Source organism: Sminthopsis crassicaudata, chromosome 1 (genome assembly GCF_048593235.1).
Source record: "Sminthopsis crassicaudata isolate SCR6 chromosome 1, ASM4859323v1, whole genome shotgun sequence".
Classification (NCBI taxonomy): Eukaryota; Metazoa; Chordata; class Mammalia; order Dasyuromorphia; family Dasyuridae; genus Sminthopsis; species Sminthopsis crassicaudata.
Window position 1 is genome coordinate 175,187,214 of NC_133617.1, and position 17,905 is coordinate 175,205,118.

Genomic DNA, 17,905 nt, shown 5'->3' on the forward strand with positions numbered 1-17,905 from the left:
TTACTTTAAAAAAAATCATGGAAATTTTTAAAAATAAAAATCTTGTCATTTAGGGGATGGTCAAACACAATTCAGAGAAACATAGATTAACATAATGTGAAACTATATTTTAATGTTTTATTCAGTCATATGTTCATGCAGGTTGATCTTCTTCCAGACTGAGGTCAGATCTGAGCCCAGAAGGGGTCATGGATAATTTTATCTTTAACGAACTAACTTCCAACTCTTTCCCTCACGACAAATAAACTCTCCTTGGTGGACAAAGAAACTAGCTGCCATTTTTTGTGTCTCAAATCCTCAGGAAACTGGCAGATTCCACTTGGTAGAAAACACCAATAGAGCCAGAGGGTATCTGGGGGTTCAGTTGAGGATAGGGGAAACTGTTTCCTGGAGCACTTCTATACACTTTTTGAGAAAGCTGAGACTCTACTCAGAGACATGGGCTTATGTGTATTCAAATGCAAGCAAAAAATTCTTTCTACAGTATTTTCAAAACATCTCTTTTCCTATTATCTTCTCCCTATACCTTACTCAGCATATAGAAACATTGTTCCATATGACCATGATTCCCTTTGATAGAAGCAAGCAGTTTTTTTTTTCTTTGGTACTTTCTTTCTTCATTTGTTTCTTCCTTCCTTCTTTCCTTTCTCTAATACCAGCTGCGTGACTTTGGGTAAGGTCCTTCTTTTTAGGCTTTAGTTTACAGAGTCATGGTACACATATCACTTTTTCTTCTTAATGTAACAGACCTGCCAACTAAACTATCAATCTCTGTATTCTGTCCTTGTCTTTTTTTTCTCAAAGTCATAATAAATCTTCTCTTTCCTTTCTAATTTTTTTTTATTTAGCATGGTCTTTAAAGTTTCTTTATTTGTTATTTTATCTCCCCAATTAGGTTGTAATCTCCTTGAAAATAAGGACTATACATTGTTCTCACAACAACTTTGTAAAGTACTATAAATGATCATAGGATTTACAATTGGAAAAAATATTAGAGCTAATTTAGCCCAATTCCCTAATTTTGAAAATTTGCAAACTGAAGCTCAAATGCAAAGTAACTTGCTTGAGATCACAAAACTAATAATTAAAAGAATCAGGATTTAAATCCATCCTCTGACTCTAAATTCAGTGCACTTTATACTTTGAATTAATCAATATTTATTAAGCACTCACCTTGTGCCAAAGATCGTGCTAAGTGTTGGGGATACAAAGAGAAGCAAAAGACAGCCCCTGTCCTCAAGGAACATACAATATAATAAGGTAGACAACATGGAAATACATACATATATGTATGTGTGTATATATGTATATATATATATATATATATAAATTTACATATACATATATGTATATTTGTATGTATATACACACATATTTATATATGTGTATTGAGTAATATATAGGATATTCAATAATATAGAAGTTTTAAAATCATGTTCAAATCTGTGATTGTATTTGGGTTTTTTTTTTTTTTGTTGTTGTTGTTGTTGTTGTTTTTTGGCAAAGATACTGGAGTGGTTGGTCATTTCTTTCTCCAGGTGAGGAAAGTGAGGTTTAAGTGACACAGGGTCACAAAGCTAATAAGTGTCTCAGGCCAGCTTTGAAATCAAGAGGATGAGATTTCCTAACTTTAGGTGTGACATTCCATCCACTGTGCCACCCAGCTGCCCTATACACAGCATCTATTTTTGCTTTGAATAAGACAACATTAGTCACCTGGGATACAAAACCAAAAATTAAACAATCTCTGTCCTTAAGGCATTTACATTCTGCTGGGGAAGGCAACATGTACACAATGAAACACATACACAATACAAGGTAATTTTAGGGGAAAGCAAAAACAATTGGAGGATTTACAAAAGCTTCATGGAGAAGATTTCACTTGAGCTGGACTTGGAAAGAAAGTGGGATTCTGAATTGCAGAGGTGAGGAAGGGATATATTCTGAGCATGGGGACGAGTCTGGGCAAGGAAGGGAAGCAGGAGATAATAATAATTGATTATAGCTACAAGTGTCTATGGCACTTTAAGCTTTTATAAAGCATTGTACAACCATGATCTCACAACCATTGATCCTCACAACCACCCTATGAGTTGGGGGCTACTATTGTCACCATTTTACAGATGAGGACCCCAAAATTAAATGACTCAGCCTGAATCACACAGCTATTAATTGTCAGAGAATTTGACCTCATACTTCTCTGACTCAAGTACCAGCCTTCATAAGCCATGGTGCTTCTCAGCATAGAAATGGAATGCCATATATAGCAAGAACCAATCAATAAATCAACTAATCAGTATTTATTTAGTGCCTATTATTCAGGCACTGTACTAAACAATGAGGATATGAATACAAAGAATGAAACAGTCTCTATGTGACACTGAGAGGGGAGAAAACAGAAAGAGGAGAGAGGAGAGAAGAAGAATAAGTAGAAGAGAGAGTAGAAAGGACAAAAGGGGATAAGGGGAAAGGGAAGCAGGGAGAGAGACCGAGACCGAGAAAGATACTGAGAAACAGAGAGAGAGGGAGAGAGAGACAGAAAGAGGGGGGAAGGGAAAATGAGAGAGAGAGAGAGAGAGAGAGAGAGAGAGAGAGAGAGAGAGAGAGAGAGAGAGAGAGAGAGAGAGAGAGGCAGAGAAAAACTGAAATAGAAAGAATTAGAAAGATATAGATACAGAGATATAGACAGAGGAGAAAGAGAGAGATAAAGATTGAGAGAGAGACAGAGGCAGAGAGATGTTTGTTGTTTTCTGTTTGTAGTATATTTTTGAAGAGGACCAATGGTATCATGATTAATGTATTGACTTTCACATAAATCGGACTGCAAAGAGGGCAGAATTGTGCAAAATTGTTACTTACTTACTCTTCCTTAGTCCTCAAAGTCCAGTGGCAAGATAAAAAATAACTGATAATACTCACATGCATTGAATGACCGTTGTAACTTCAATGTCTGACTAAGCTCTAGCCTCTCTAGCACCTGCTTCAACCTTCATTGTCAATGAAACAAGTTGTTTTCATCTCTCTGGAGAACATCTTCACACACTTAGACTGGATACCTCTTTAATTTACCAACAGGTCTGAGACCCCTAGGTTGCCCTCAAACAGGTTTAGTCCACCTGCCGGGATGGGGTGGGTGGCTACTTATGTTACAGTTTCTTGAAACCTCAGATGAGAGTTGGGTGACAGGTGGACACCAAAGGTGAATGAACAGTTCTGAAAAGGACTCAGCAAGCCTTCACACCGGAGGTATTAGTCCCTATGAACACCCTATAAGCCCCAGATAGATAAATATGCACATACATGCATATAGATATGTGAATATGCAAAATGAATGTAAAGAGAACAAATACATAGTAATTCATATAAGCAGCCTGAGAAAAGAGGTCACCAGAAGTTGATGACATAAGAAAAGTTTTCATGTATATGGTAAGCTTTAACTACATCATGAAGGAAGATAAAGATTCCTAGAGGCAGACATAAGAAGGGAATGTATTTCCAGGCCTTAGGAACTGTCAATGTAAATAGCAATCCATCTTCAATTAGAGGAGCTTGATCCAAATCATTTTTTTTTTTCTGACACTTCTTTGTTCTGTGACTTTGGGTAGGACAAGGCACTTCCCCCTTCCGGGATTCAGTTTCATCATCTGCAAAACATAAGGGTGAGAGGAGAGAGGAGAGATGGACAGTTGTATATGAGGACCAAAGAAAAGAACAGTTTGGCTAGATCAGAGAGTATGGAAATTGGAATAATACATAATGAAGCAATAAAGGCAGGTTGGAGCCAGATTGTGAAGGAATTTAAAAGGTAGACAGAAAAGTTTATATATATATATTTTATTCCAGAGCCCATAGGAATCTCCCAGAGTAGGGGAGTTATAAGGCCAAATCTTCCCCTTCAGAAAAATCACTTTTACAGCAGTGTGTAGGACAGGTTATAATGGTGAGACCTTGAGGCAAGAGTTGATGAGTAGTCAGCCAGGTAGGAGGAGAACCAGGAGAGATGTATGTCACCAATAGCCTCCAGAGGATGGAGCGGGGGTGGCCATCAGTATAAAATACAGTAGAGAGGTCAAGCAGGATAAGGCCTGGGAAAAGAAAAGAAAAACTGGAAGCTAAGATATTATTGCTAAGTTTGGAAAGAAAAAAAAGAATGGGACAGAAAGAAAATGAAAAGGGTAAATATTTTCCTAAGAGTTTGGCAGAGAAAGGGAAGAGAGATGTAGGATAATAATTTAAGGGCATACTAGGACCTAAGGAAGAAGTTTCAGCACTTTTTAAAAATGTGGGTGAAATTTGGGCTTTTTGGAAATTGTAAGGAATGAATCAGTAGATTGTGAGAAGTTGGCAAGAAACTGAGTAAGTCTGTTGGAAAAGATGGTAGGATCAAGGGCATTTGTGGTCTTGCAAAGAAGAAAGATCATCTCTTTGTCAGATACTAACGGAAAGAAGAAGCAAATGGGTGAGTGTTATAAAGAGTTTTTGAGATAAAGAAAAAGGAAGCCAAAGTAGCTCAAGTCAATTTTGCCTGTAAGTAAGAAGATCCTCAACTTTGGAGGAGGCTTAAGGAGATAATAGAAGGTTTGAGAAGATTTTTGTAGAGAATGAGATATGGAAGCAATTAGGGAAAAATACAAAGATTGACTTGCTTGCAATGAGGGAATAGGGTAGCATGACTTTATAATGTTCTCAATCAACATAGCTATGTGACTTCCTCCAGTTCTATTCAGCAACATGTGAGTATTACTAGAGGAGCCAGATGGTGAGAGTATTCCAGGACTGAAGGCTTGACAAGGGATGTGTGCAACAATAGGACAGGGAGGCTAGGGATTGGATTGCAGAGTACAATGTAGAGTTGAAATAGCTAGTATTAAATAGTTGAGATTGGAGGAGGAAAGTGAAATGAGATCAGGATAATGGACTTGGAAAAGCACTTGAGAGAACCAAGAGAACATTGTACGCAGTAACAACAAAATTATGTGATGATCAACTGTGATGTTCTTGGCTCTTTTCAACAATGAGGTGATTCAAGTCAATTCCGAGAGAGAGAGAGAGAGAGAGAGAGAGAGAGAGAGAGAGAGAGAGAGAGAGAGAGAGAGAGAGAGAAGAGAGAGAGAGAGAGAGAGAGAGAGAGAGAGAGAGAGAGAGAGAGAGAGAATGTGGATCACAATACAGCATTTTCACTTTTTGTTTCTTGTTTTCTTATTTTTTCTCTCATGTTTTTCTCCTTTGATCTGATTTTCTTGTGCAGCATGCTGAATATCAAAATATGTTTAGAATAATTGTACATATTTAACCTATATCAGATAGCTTGCTGTCTTGGTGAGAGGATGGAGAGGGGAGAGAGGTAAAAATTTGGGATGCAAGGATTTATATTGAAAACTATCTTTGCATGTATTTGGAAAAATAAAATGTTAGTAAAAAAGAAATCATTGAGAAAAGATCAATTTGCTAATTTATATAATGCTGGAAGGGAAGTAATATACAAAAAATATGAAAAGGTAAATTAGAACCAGATTATGTAGGAATTTGAATATAGAGCAATTTGTATTTGATCCTAAAGCCACCTCTCATAGTGACAACTTTCTATCTGTTCTTCTTGCCCTCACAGCCTCCTCTTATGCTGTCTAATTTTATAATTCCTAAATCCTTCTACCAACCTGGAGGGTGAGACAGCCTAAGAAGAAATCAGCTGATATCAGCTTTTTTTTGTAACACTGAAACAAAGTTGTCACACATACACAATCACTTTGAGGACTTTCCAGGCCTCCTACCCAGAAAGACCAAATAATGTAAATAAATCCTTTCATCCATGTCCAAGTGCCCCTTCCACATTCATCCACATTCATATGGAACTTTTTTTAAGCTTTGCTCTAAATCAGCAAGTAAATCTTTTGCTGGTGTTAAAAAAAATCCACAACTGCTGAATTTATTAACGCATATGTATTTAATCCAGACAATTTTCATTTAAAATAACAAATGGGACCATTTAAAATGAACATGTTTTTGATCAAAGGATTCCTATTATCTAAAAAGCTGGTTTTCCAATAATGTTTGTTTGAGGGTGTGGAGATGGTATTTGTGGATTTATTATTATTTTAATTGTTTATTTGTTTTTACTTTGAAGTTTTCAATTGCTCTCTGACTCAACAAATGGCAAAGATGTATTTTCCCTGTGTCTCTTAGTGTGACTCCATAACTCACCACAAGGATAATAGTTGGGACAGTTTCACTCTGGGTATCACATTCTCAGGCATTATTGACACAGATGGAAACTGCCTTCATCCCTGCAGTTAAAGAAGAGTAACAAGCAAGGTCAACTAGCTGCTAGAGCAGCCTCTCTCACCCTGCCAAGTAATCTACAGCAAGAGGTTAGAAAATAAAAGAACTCCAATAGTTCTTTAAGAGGTGGAGTGATGTTTAATGTGAACAACCACACATAAGCCATTTAATGAAATAGAAAAGATAGCTGTCTATCATTTAATCCTGAACTTTAAGGAATCAAGCCATCATCAATTTTTGTGAAATGCAATTAAATAATCATGTGCACATACATGCATAAGCAAAACACACATACTTATACACATAATTACATAAATCAATTACATGAGCCTGACCTGCTATAGAACAACTTGTAAAGCATGAAAATGGCATAAAAGCATTGTATAAAATTAAATCACACTCTTCATAGTGACAAGAGCACTATGTACTGTAAGGAAACACAGCAAATAGTAAAATTCTTTAGTGAAAGTACCCTTATTGAATAACAAAAGAAAGACTGAAAGGAGGAGAACCAGCCATCTAAAATTTATTTGGGATTTCAGCTTTAAGCCTGAGTATCCCTTTCCCCAGCAAACCCAGTGGCCAGGGTAGGGTTCAAACTTAAATCTAAAAGGGACCTGTAAGCAGTTAATCACATAGCTCAGTGGGACAGGAAGGCTATAGTAGAATAGTGCAAGAGAAATAACTCTCGACCCTATATTTGTAGCAATTGAATCTGGGTTCTAATCCCATCTCTTCCATTCAAATAAGTCACTTCTCTGGGCTTCATTTTCCTCATCTGTAAACCTAGAAGACTATGACTGGACTGTAACCTCTAACTCCCCATTCAATACCAAGTCTATAATGCAAGGGAAGGAAATTATCTATAACAATCATTAAGACCCTGTCTATACTCTCTTGAAGGTGTGTAGGAGGACTTTCATCTGCTAACCAAAATAACTTTAGTCACCCCAAAATATGATACCACTGTTCCTAAGGAGGAAAAAAATATGCAATAGTTCATAGGAACCATAGCATCTCTCCTGATTTAGAACAAGCTGCCAGCATCTAATGACTGAATGGCTACATTTTTATTAAATGAGTTCTGTCCCTTCATTATGAGCCATGTGTGGTCACTCTGTCTGCCAGCACTAGGGGGTTTCTGCTTTCCTTTGGTGTGATCCTCCCCTGATAGAGAGAACTAGGACCTCTTCCCAAGCTCCTGAAACTCAACTCCAACTGGCCCTCTCCTACAGGAATTCCCCCCATCTTCTTAAACAATAGCTTGGCAAACACCAAACCAACAAAAAAAATTGAAAAAGGAAAGGAAAAAAGACATGAGGGCAGAGACTTTTCATGCTAAAATGATTGGTGCCTGAAAATGGCAAAAAGAAGTTTTGAAGTTAAAATAAGCCTAATACATTACAGCTTTCTGTCTATTTTTCATAAGCAGGGAATGTAGCTCAGATGCTTCTGCAAATGGATTCTTCTCTTCTTTCCCCCAAATCCCTTTAATTCATAATGTTTTAGCAAAATTGGGGTCTCTTCATCTCTCTTCCATTTATCTGTGTCATTCCCTTCCTACCAATCCCGACTCCCCACTATCCAATAGTTCCTATCCATAGACTTATCAATTATTCAGCAATCAACATATCACCTCTTAATTATGCACAGTGGGATCAAAAGCATAATAGCTTTTAATTGGGTAGCTGTTTTCATAGTTTGATTTGGTGACACTCATCCAATCAACCAAGAAGACACATGTTTTTATAATTAATGTTCAAGAGAATCTTAAATTCAAGTAAGGACTAGAAGTGAACTGTGATTTCACTAGCATGGCAGACTCCCTGGAGGAGAAAACCATTCTTGCTAATGCTAATGTAAATCTGTACCTTCTCTGCAACTTGGATATTGTCTACAATACAATACAATTGTCTACAATATTGATAAATGCCTTGTCTTGATTCACCCAGTCACTGTGTATCAGGGTCAAGATATCAACTCAGCTCTTCTTGGCTTCAAAACCAACTCTCTATTCTCCATGGCAGTCTGCCTCTTATTTTCAATTAGCTGAACTTAAAAGTAGAACAAACTCATCAAGGATTGATGATGACTTACCCATGACCACCTGGTCTATACAGTGAGTTTTTGCCTATGTATATTTTATAAAAGCTATATATTAAAACATGTTCTTAGCATTATATAGCAGATAAAGTACAGGACTTGTATCGGAAAAATATGTGTTCATATCTCACTTCCTATATTTAATAGCTATGGAACCCTAGGAAAATTGCTTAATCTCTATGTTTTTTAAGAAACTCCCTAGGCTTAACCACAAAGCCATTTCCATTGATACAGAGGGCTCCTAATGCCAATAAAGTCAAAATTTCTCTTAACATATATTACACCTCCATGTAATAGTTCTTAAAATATCATCACTTTAGTATGAATGAGAAAGTAGACCATATTCTAGGACAACAATTTAAAGAATAAATAAATAGCTCAGAACAATTTGGGATCTTTCTCATTAATTCTTAGTTATTGCTTTTTTTTATTTCACACAATTGTCATTGACAAATCCAAGATTATCTGAGAATGTAACTATTAAAAAAATTTTAAGGTCAATAGCACTTAAGGAAATCACTGTAAAATGAAAATATATTAGCTTTTTATATAATACAGCAAGCATTTATTAATCACCTACTGTGTACCGTGACTAGACTGAGTGCTGGGGACACAATTTAAAAAAGAAAAAAAATTAGCCCCTGCTCTCAAAGAGCTTACAATCTAATGGAAAGATGAGGGGGGAATACACAACTGAAAGAGTTAGATGACCAAATGAATAATAGATTAAGCCTGAAAAATCAAGTTTTTTGCCCTGTATAAAGGGAGGCATTGGGAGGAGTTTGGTACACTATCCATCAGTCCTCTGATCACAGGGGAAATGAGGAGGTGGTTTTAGTGAAGTCTTGAGTTAGCAGTTTGGTCATGAGATTAGGGATGATGAATTTAACCTGGAGAAAATCTTGTTCCTGGATTTGAAACCAAGCAGAGCAGCATCCTCATCATAAAATGGAGATAAAAATACTACCTGCCTCCCAGGGTTGTAAGAATCAATTCAGATGAAAATTATAAAGTGTTTAGTACATCACCTAGAATATAAGTAAAATATGAAGTGATATAATACAGAAAAACATATAGTAACTGCAAGACAGGTGTTATTTGTTTTATAAATGAAGAAACTAAGGTAAACAGACCTTAAGTGACTTGCCATAGTCACCCAGCTAATAAATATTTAAGGCTGGACTTGAACTTGAGTCTTCCTGAGCCCATATCCAGAACTCTATACACTGAACTACTTAGCTGTCTTTGTACGCGATAATTGAGTTCCATGATGTTACACTTGAGTCATAAGAAAAATTTAAATTATATATATAAATTATATATTAAATATAAATTAAATTATATTCTATATATAAATTATATATATTTTATTTGAAATGTCAAAGAAAGAAAATATTTTAGAAATGTTTTATTATTTTATATTTAGAAATATTTTATCTAATATTTATATTTAAATATATCGATATTTAAAAATGTTTTATCTAAAATCATTAAAATATTTCCAAGTACCGAATTCTAAATTGACAAGATTTTACTGAATGGCTATATATAAATATATAGGTGTTGACCTACAACAATAATCTCTGAAGATTTTGGATCATATATTGCTATTAGGAAATAATTTTTGATCAAGCATCTTCAATGGATGTATGTGTATTTCTAAATTATTATATATATATATATGTACTATGTATTCTCTATATTATAAAAGATACATAAAAAAGAAATAAAAAGGATAAAGGAAATAATATTTTGAAACACTTAGTTCCTTTTTTAAGTAATGGTACAAGATCCCTTTTGCTCTGATTAAAATATTATTACTATTAATATTTTAGTTGAATTTTTTTCATCTTTTTTAAATCATACTTTTAACATGTTGGGTTAAAGTGACTACATCTGGTTCTAAGTTTGGTTATTCTGATACTTGGTTTTAATGACTCATAAATAAAAAACAAATATCACAAAGGTATAATATCCAAATGAAGACTGATAGCATTTACTAAATCACAATATTCATTGTTCAATCCTATCTTCCACTTAAAGTAAAGATTTCTGTTAAAATTAAGCTATGAAATTCCCATATTCCCCGATGTCAGCTAATTGTTCCTACAAACTAATCTGAAAGCTTAAGTTATTATGTTAAGTATTCAATAAATAAGTTCAAAACCCACTAAAACTCTTTGGAAAAAATATTTAAATAGATTAAAATGTTATGTTTCTAAAGTTTTTAAAATGTAAGATATGAGGGTTTTTACAGATGACATGCCTATTTCATTTTTCAGTTGCAAAAGCATATGTTGTAAATGTGGTTTTCTAATCATGATGATTTCATGCTATCATTACCTATTAAGGCACAAAAAATACTTATAGTAGGCTTCATCTCTAATGATAGAGTATGCAAATTTACATTTCAAATAATCTCTTTTTTTGACAAATCTTGGGAAGGTCTGATTGGATCATTTTTATTTTTATTTAGCATACAGGTTTTTATTTAATGTACCCAATAACAAGTTCCTAGAAGATGAAAATGTCAATTCTATCATTTTCTTGTTTGCTTGTATTTGCAATATTGATATTTTCTTCAACTTTTAGTTTCCTTATAGGAATATTACTGAGCCAATATTTCATGAAGCTTACTTTGGTTTTTGATTAGCATAAAAAGATGGATTGGTCAGATCATAAGAGGGAGAGGTGACAAGTGCACAGGCAGACTGTACCACTGGTACCTTCAACTTAAAAACAGGCCTCTAGCATATTGAATGAACCCTTTGTGGTGAACTTTTGGGACGATATAGACAGTCTCACAGAATAGACAGACATAGATGTGTTATCATGTATATTTTTGAAAGCAATTGCTAAATTGATGAAATACCGAATTCATTTGAGAATCTAAACAATTTAGTTAAAAGGGAAAAAAAATCACCCATAAATTCAACTAACTTGGGCACACAAGTTCAGTTCACTAAAAAATTCATGAAAGTTCCTAAGAAGATTGGTAAGTTGTAAATGGATTTAAAAGCCAGACAGAAAATTTTATATTTAATTCTGAAGATAATAAGTAATCACTGAAGCTTATTGAGAAGGGTATCATATAGTCAAACCTTACTTTGTCAATTGAGTGAAGGTGAACTAGGTAATGAGCCTAAATGACTGGTAAGACGGTGGCTCCTTCAACAGTAATAGGAGTTTAGAAGTGGGAAATGTTTGAGGGAAAATAGAATGAGTTCTGTTTTGAATATGTTGAGCTCGAGGTGCCTACAGAATATTCAGTTCAAGATGTCCAATGGGCAGTTGAAAATGAGAGAACAGTGGTCAGGAGAGAAGCTAAGACTATAAATAAATCTGAGAATCATCTGCATAGAGACGACAATAGAATCAATGGAAGCTGATGAGATCACCAAATGAGAGTCTAAAGGGGAAAGAGTAGAGCTCTCAGGACAGACTCTGGGGCAACAACTGTGGCAAGATATAAATGGAGACTCAACAAAGAAGACTGAGAAGTCCTCAGACAGGTAGGAGGAAAACCAGGAGAGGGCAGCCTCATAAAAATCTAGAAAGAAGAAAAATTCAGAAGGAAATAGTCAACTGTGTCAAAGAGTTAGAAAGGATTGGACTGAGAAAATTCCATTGTATTTGTCACTTAGTCAATCATTAATAACCAGAGAAAGAAAGAAAACCTTCAGTTAAATGATGAGATTAGAAACCAGATTGCAGGTTTAGAACAGTATAAAAAGGGACAGTAAACTATTGTATACTATTTAGGTAAGAAGGGAGAAGAAATCAACAATGATAGCTAGTGGGGATGAATGGATCAAATGAAAGTGTTGGGTTTGGGTTTTGTTTGTTTGTTTGAGGATTGGAAAGCTATCAACCTGTTTGTAGGCAACAGAGGAAAGACATTAGAAAGGGAAAGATTAAAAATTTAAAAATGGGTACGATAAAAGGATCAATCTGTTGAAGAAAGCAGAAACAAATGTAGTCACTTGTATTTGTAAAGAAAGGGGTTTGCCTTGGCAAGAAGAGCTGTACCTTCATGCCAGGCAGGATGAAGGAGGAGATAGTGATCTCCTAAGACAGAAAAAGCTTTATATGAGTTGGAATTTTGTTATCAACATGAGAAGACTTCGCCAACAGAACTCATTGGAGAAAAATGTATACTTTATAAAACCTAATGGCACCAGAACAGGGGCCAAACTATTTATCATTTAAATATCTAGCAAAGTGTTTGCAATATATGCAAAAATATATTATGCATGTATAACTTATTGTGGCTTCAATAGCAGTTCTTTAGGCATATAAACCACTAAGAGAGAGCTACATCTGTGGGTATCTAGAAAGAAAGTCATAATATTTACATAGGAATAAGGACTGATACTGTGAACCTCCACAAAAGAAAATTCCCTGTACCAATGCAGTTTAGTATCATTTTTGAAATTTATCATTTTAGAGTGTTGCCTGGGGGCAGTGAAAGGGTAAGTGACTCTCCCAGGATTACACAGCTGGTCTATATCAGATATGGAGTTTGAATGCAGTTCTTTCCTGGCTCTACGATTGGTTCCCTATCCACTCTGCCAGGCTTGTTTTCAATATTTACATGCCCACATGGATTTACAGAATTTATTCTCTGAAATTTGCTTTGAAAATCTCTTCAAATTGACTGTTGTCTTTTTGACTTAATAATTAGATTTGGAAAATGTAATCTTGTTTATTTTTATTATAATTTGTACTTATTAAAGAAACAGGGTAAAATCAAGGTACCTAAGTGCCCCTGTTTCTTCAGTAGAGCCGCCATAGTTCCAAATAACCAAATTTTTTATTTATCAGTGGTAATAAGAGAAATCATAGAGTTGGGGAGTACACAGATAATATAGACAATTTCATTTGGCTAAAAGTTTCAACATCACCCTTCCACTCCCACCGCCAAATCTTTCATTACAAATATCAACAAATGCCATAAGGGACTGGCTTAAGGTTTGCTTTCTTTCCCCCTACCAATACCTATTATATCCAAGATAGTGTACCAGTCGCTAGCAATTCAAACATAGATCAAAGTTGATGTATTGTAGGACATAGGGGATATACTTGAGGACTAGGATTCAAACTCTAACTCTGTGTAACATGAATTTTGCAACCCACTTGACATCTTTCAGCTTCTCTCTTTTTAAAAATAGTATTTTATTTTATTTTCTCAAATATATATACATTGGGAAAATCATTAGAAAGAAAAAGTAAACAAACAATCAAAAATGGTAAAAACACTATGCCTCGATCCATATTCAGTCTCCATAGTTCTCTCTATTTATGCAGATGCATTTTCCATCTCAAGTCTGCTGGAATTGTCTTGAATCAATGCATTGCTGAGAAGAGCCACGTCTATCACAGTTGATCATCACAAAAATCTGCTGTTATTGTGTACCATGTTCTCCTGGTTCTGCTCGCTTACTGATGCTTCATTCAGCATGTGTGCTCCTGTAAATCTTTCTGAAATCAGCCTGCTCATCATTTCTCATGGAACAATAATATTCTATAACATTCATATACCATAACTTATTCAGCCCAACTAATGGACATCCATTCAATTTTCAGCTCCTTACCATTACAAAAAATTCTGGTTCAAACTTTTTTGCACATGTAGGCTCTTTTCTCTCTTTTATGATCTCTTTGGTATACAGATCCAGGAGTGACTACTCAGCTTCTCCATGAGGGAAATGAGTGATCCCTAAGCTTCCTTCCATTTTGAAATTATATGAACTCTTTAGTTACACAACCCATGGAGAAGCTAAACAAAAAAAGAATCTATGAGCTTGTACAATTAGAGCTGCAAGGGGCTTTGGATGTTCTTGAGTATAACCCCCTCATTTGATAGTGAAGAAACAGAAGTGACTGGCCTAGAGTCACATAATGACTGCTTGAGTTAGAATTCTAACCCAGGTCTTTCATGCTTCTATTCCAGCACTCTATCCTATCCATTACACCATGCTGCCCCTCAAATAAATTATATATGACGTGAAAAGACAATGGAAAGATTGTGGATCATAATATCATTGGTGTAGAATTGGAGGATAACTCAAAAATCATATAATACAATTTATTCATTTTACAGATGAAGAAATTGAGGCCCCAGAGAGGAGAAATTATTTATTCAGGATTGTCTAAATAGTAAGTAGCCAAGCCAGACACAAGAGCCAGAAATAAGGAATCACAATGCTTTAGCAATTGATTAGATAGGAATTTGAGGGAGAAAGGATAGATCAATGTGATTACCAGAATGAAAACCAGGATGACTGGAGAGATGGGGTTCCATTAATGGAAATAAGGAAGTCAAGGGAGGGTGCAGAATGGAACACAAGAAAACACATAGAATCCTGATTAAGGACTTGTAGAATGAGAAGATGATGAAAGAAGAGATATTGAGCAAACACTTTTCTTTTTTGGAAATGAAGAAAAAAGAAAAAGTAAATGAAAGCTTGAAGGTCTAGTGATGTCAAATAGTCTCTTTTTTAAAAAAGCTATTTTGGGATCAAGAGGAATATTTAAGAAAGAAAGGGAATCAACATTTGTTTGGAGCCTGTTTTGTGTTAGGGACTGTTAGGTGCTTTTTTTTTTTTTTACAAATATTATCTCATTTCAACCTCAAAATAATCTTGGGAGGTAGAGTGCTATTGTGATCCACATTTTATAACTGAAGAAATTGTTAATTGATTTGCCCAGGGTCATACAAATAGTAAGTATATGGAATTAGTATTTAGGAATTTCTGACTGCAAGTCTAGTAGTTTATCCACCGAGCCATCTCACTACTTCAAAAAAAAAAAAAAAAAAAAAAAAAAAAAGGAATAAGACTTCTCACAATGTCATTCACCTGTCCCCAAAGCTTCAGTGATTGCTTCTTTTAGAATAAAATGTGAAAAGTTCAGTCTAACATTGAAAATTTGCCTCTAACTTACCTTTTCATATTTCTTCCTTTCATAGTACTTCTTTTTAAAGACTCAGTTTTAGTTAAGCTGATTTATTTGCTATACCCTGAGTCCAGCATTCTATTTCCCACATTCATGATTTTGCCCAGGATGCTCTGCATGCCAGAAATATTCTCCCTTCTCATTTTTTATAATTATTGGTAGAGAGGGGAGACGTGTTGGGGAGAAACAAGCAAGTAAATAAACATTTGTACCATTCATTGTGCTAAGGGTTTACAAATATAATATTTTATTCTCACAACAACCTTGTGAAGTAGATACTATTACAATTCCTGTTTTATAGTTGAAAAAAATTGAGGCAGACAATTACGTGACTTATCCAGGGGGACACAGCTAGTAAGAGTTTGAGGCTAGATTTGAACTCTAATTAATATTCCTGACTCCAGGTCCAGCACTTTCTCCACTGACCACCTATAGCTGCTCTTAATTTCCTTCAAGGCTTAGCCTACCTGTAGTCTTTCCTAATCTCTTATATTGATACTGTTGCTTCCTTTTTCAAATTATTTTGTTTTTATTTACCTATTTACACATACCTCACTGGAATGTATGCTTCCTGAAGGGAGAGACAGTCTTCAAGTTTTTGGTTTTTTGTTTTTTAAATTTTGTATATATAGTTCCTAGCAGAGTCCCTTGCAATATAGCAAGTGTGCAATACGTATTTATTATTGATTTGGATTTCTGAGCTTCTGATAATAGTGTCTGCAAAACTGGAGAGTAGGAGACAAGCCACAAGACTGAAGAAAGTCAAAGTGGTCTGAATTTATAAAAAGGAAAGAGGGTGGAATTTGCAAACTATAAGCTAGTAAGTTTAAATATAATTAACTAAAAATTCTAGAATATATTACTAAAGAAAACACTTTTCAAAGTTTAGAAAGCAAAGCAGTGATACTTTAATATCAACATGGCTTCATCAAGAAGAAGTTGTGACAAACTAAATTTATTTTCTCATTAAAAAGGGTTACATGATTAGAATTTCAGAATGATGGTAGAGAGAGTATCCACAAAATCCAGCAGCATATTTGGCAAATTCTATTGGAAAAGGTGGAGCTCCATAGGTTCCATGATAGTATAATATTTGGAACTGGTTGAATGATTGATTCCAGTCATTTATGGCTTGGAGGGAAGTTTCTAATGGAGTACCTCACAAACTGCCTCTGGCTCTGTACTGTTTAATATTTAATCAAAGATTTGGTTTGAGAGCATAACTGACATGATTATCAAATTTCCACATGCCACAAAGCTAGAAAAGATAGCTAACACAGGAGGATTTAGGTTCAAAAAAGTCCCAACGGCTAGAACAATAGGGCACCTAAATGATGATATTCAGGTTTTTTAAAAATCGAGTTCATAAGTACAGGTGGAATCACAGGCATGGGAGGATTAAAAGCAATTAAAAAACCCATTATAATGAAAGCTTTGAGTTCACAAAGATATGCATTCACTAAAAGAATACTGGTGGTGGTCCCACTATGCTCTACTTTGGTGAGATCTGGAGCACTGTATTTTTTTTTTTTGAGTTTTATTTTAGGAAATACATTGATAAGTTGGAGTATATAGAAAAAGGCAACTGAACTAATGAGAGAATGAAAACCATATGATAAAAAGACTGACTGAAAGAAATGAGAAGAAATTGAGAACTAGAGAAGAGAAAATTTAGAGAGACTATAACTGTTTTCAAATATTTTAAGGCATGTCATGCCATAGATTTGAACTTATTCTGGTTGACTCCAGAGGGCAAACCTAGGACCAATTAATGGAAATGGTAGACAGCTAGATCCATACTTGAATTAAGAGGAAAAAAATTCCTAACAATTACAACTGTTCCAAAATTAATTGGGTTGCCTCTGGAAAGTGTGGTTTCCTCCTTAATAAAAGTCTTTAAATAAAAATTGTTTGAGGTGACATAGAGGGGATGTATATTATAATATATGACCTTTCTAAGATTGAGATTTTTTATTTTTTTCAGAGGTGAAGACATTATTAAGGGTCAATATTGGTTAGGAAGGGAAATAAGAACAAAATAATAGAATTTGGAATTACAGAAACCAAATGAGGAGCAAGTCAGTGGAAAGGCAGAGGAAAAGATTATGGTCAAAGAGAGGGATTTCAGAGTTCAAGAATTTGGAAGTGGAATTTTTTTAGTATAGTAAGATTGAAGTTATGGCCAATTTGGTATGTAGCTAAAGTAAAGTGAAGATATAAGTCATAGAATCTAAAGAGTTTTAAGGAATTGTAAGAATAAACTAATAGGCTATCAAATGAATCTTGAAGAATTAAGGCAGGGAAGAAGGAGAAAAGAAGACTGAGTCAAGGAATAAAACCAAAGAATTGTCCATCAATCAACAAACATTAATTAAGCAGTTGATGCTGCGAATTGGGTTAGATGCTGCAGATTCAGAGATGAAAAATAGTTCTTGCTTTCAAGAAATTTACAACTTCATTGGAGGAAACAATACACATATATTGTAAATACAGAATACAGAAAGTAGTGCTGGGAACAGAATGCAGAATATCAAGACATGGGTAGAATAGATGAGAGGAAAAAGCG

General features: G+C 34.8%; 1 protein-coding gene across 8 annotated transcripts in view; it reads left to right on the forward strand.

Annotated features, from left to right (window-relative positions):
• The window catches only part of PHACTR1 (phosphatase and actin regulator 1), a 604,015-nt gene that overhangs the window by 176,259 nt on the left and 409,851 nt on the right, over positions 1 to 17,905 (forward strand). For 4 of the 8 annotated variants that reach the window (XM_074271886.1, XM_074271895.1, XM_074271857.1 and 1 more), the window contains exon 1: positions 10,220 to 11,894. The exons of the other annotated variants lie outside the window; for them this stretch is intronic. Coding sequence is in view for 2 of the 4 variants with exons in the window: in XM_074271857.1 (XP_074127958.1) it covers positions 11,855 to 11,894 (40 nt within the window). In the remaining 2 variants the exon portion in view is untranslated. Of the gene's footprint in view, positions 1 to 10,219; positions 11,895 to 17,905 lie in introns of those variants that run through there. 8 annotated transcript variants of the gene reach the window in all.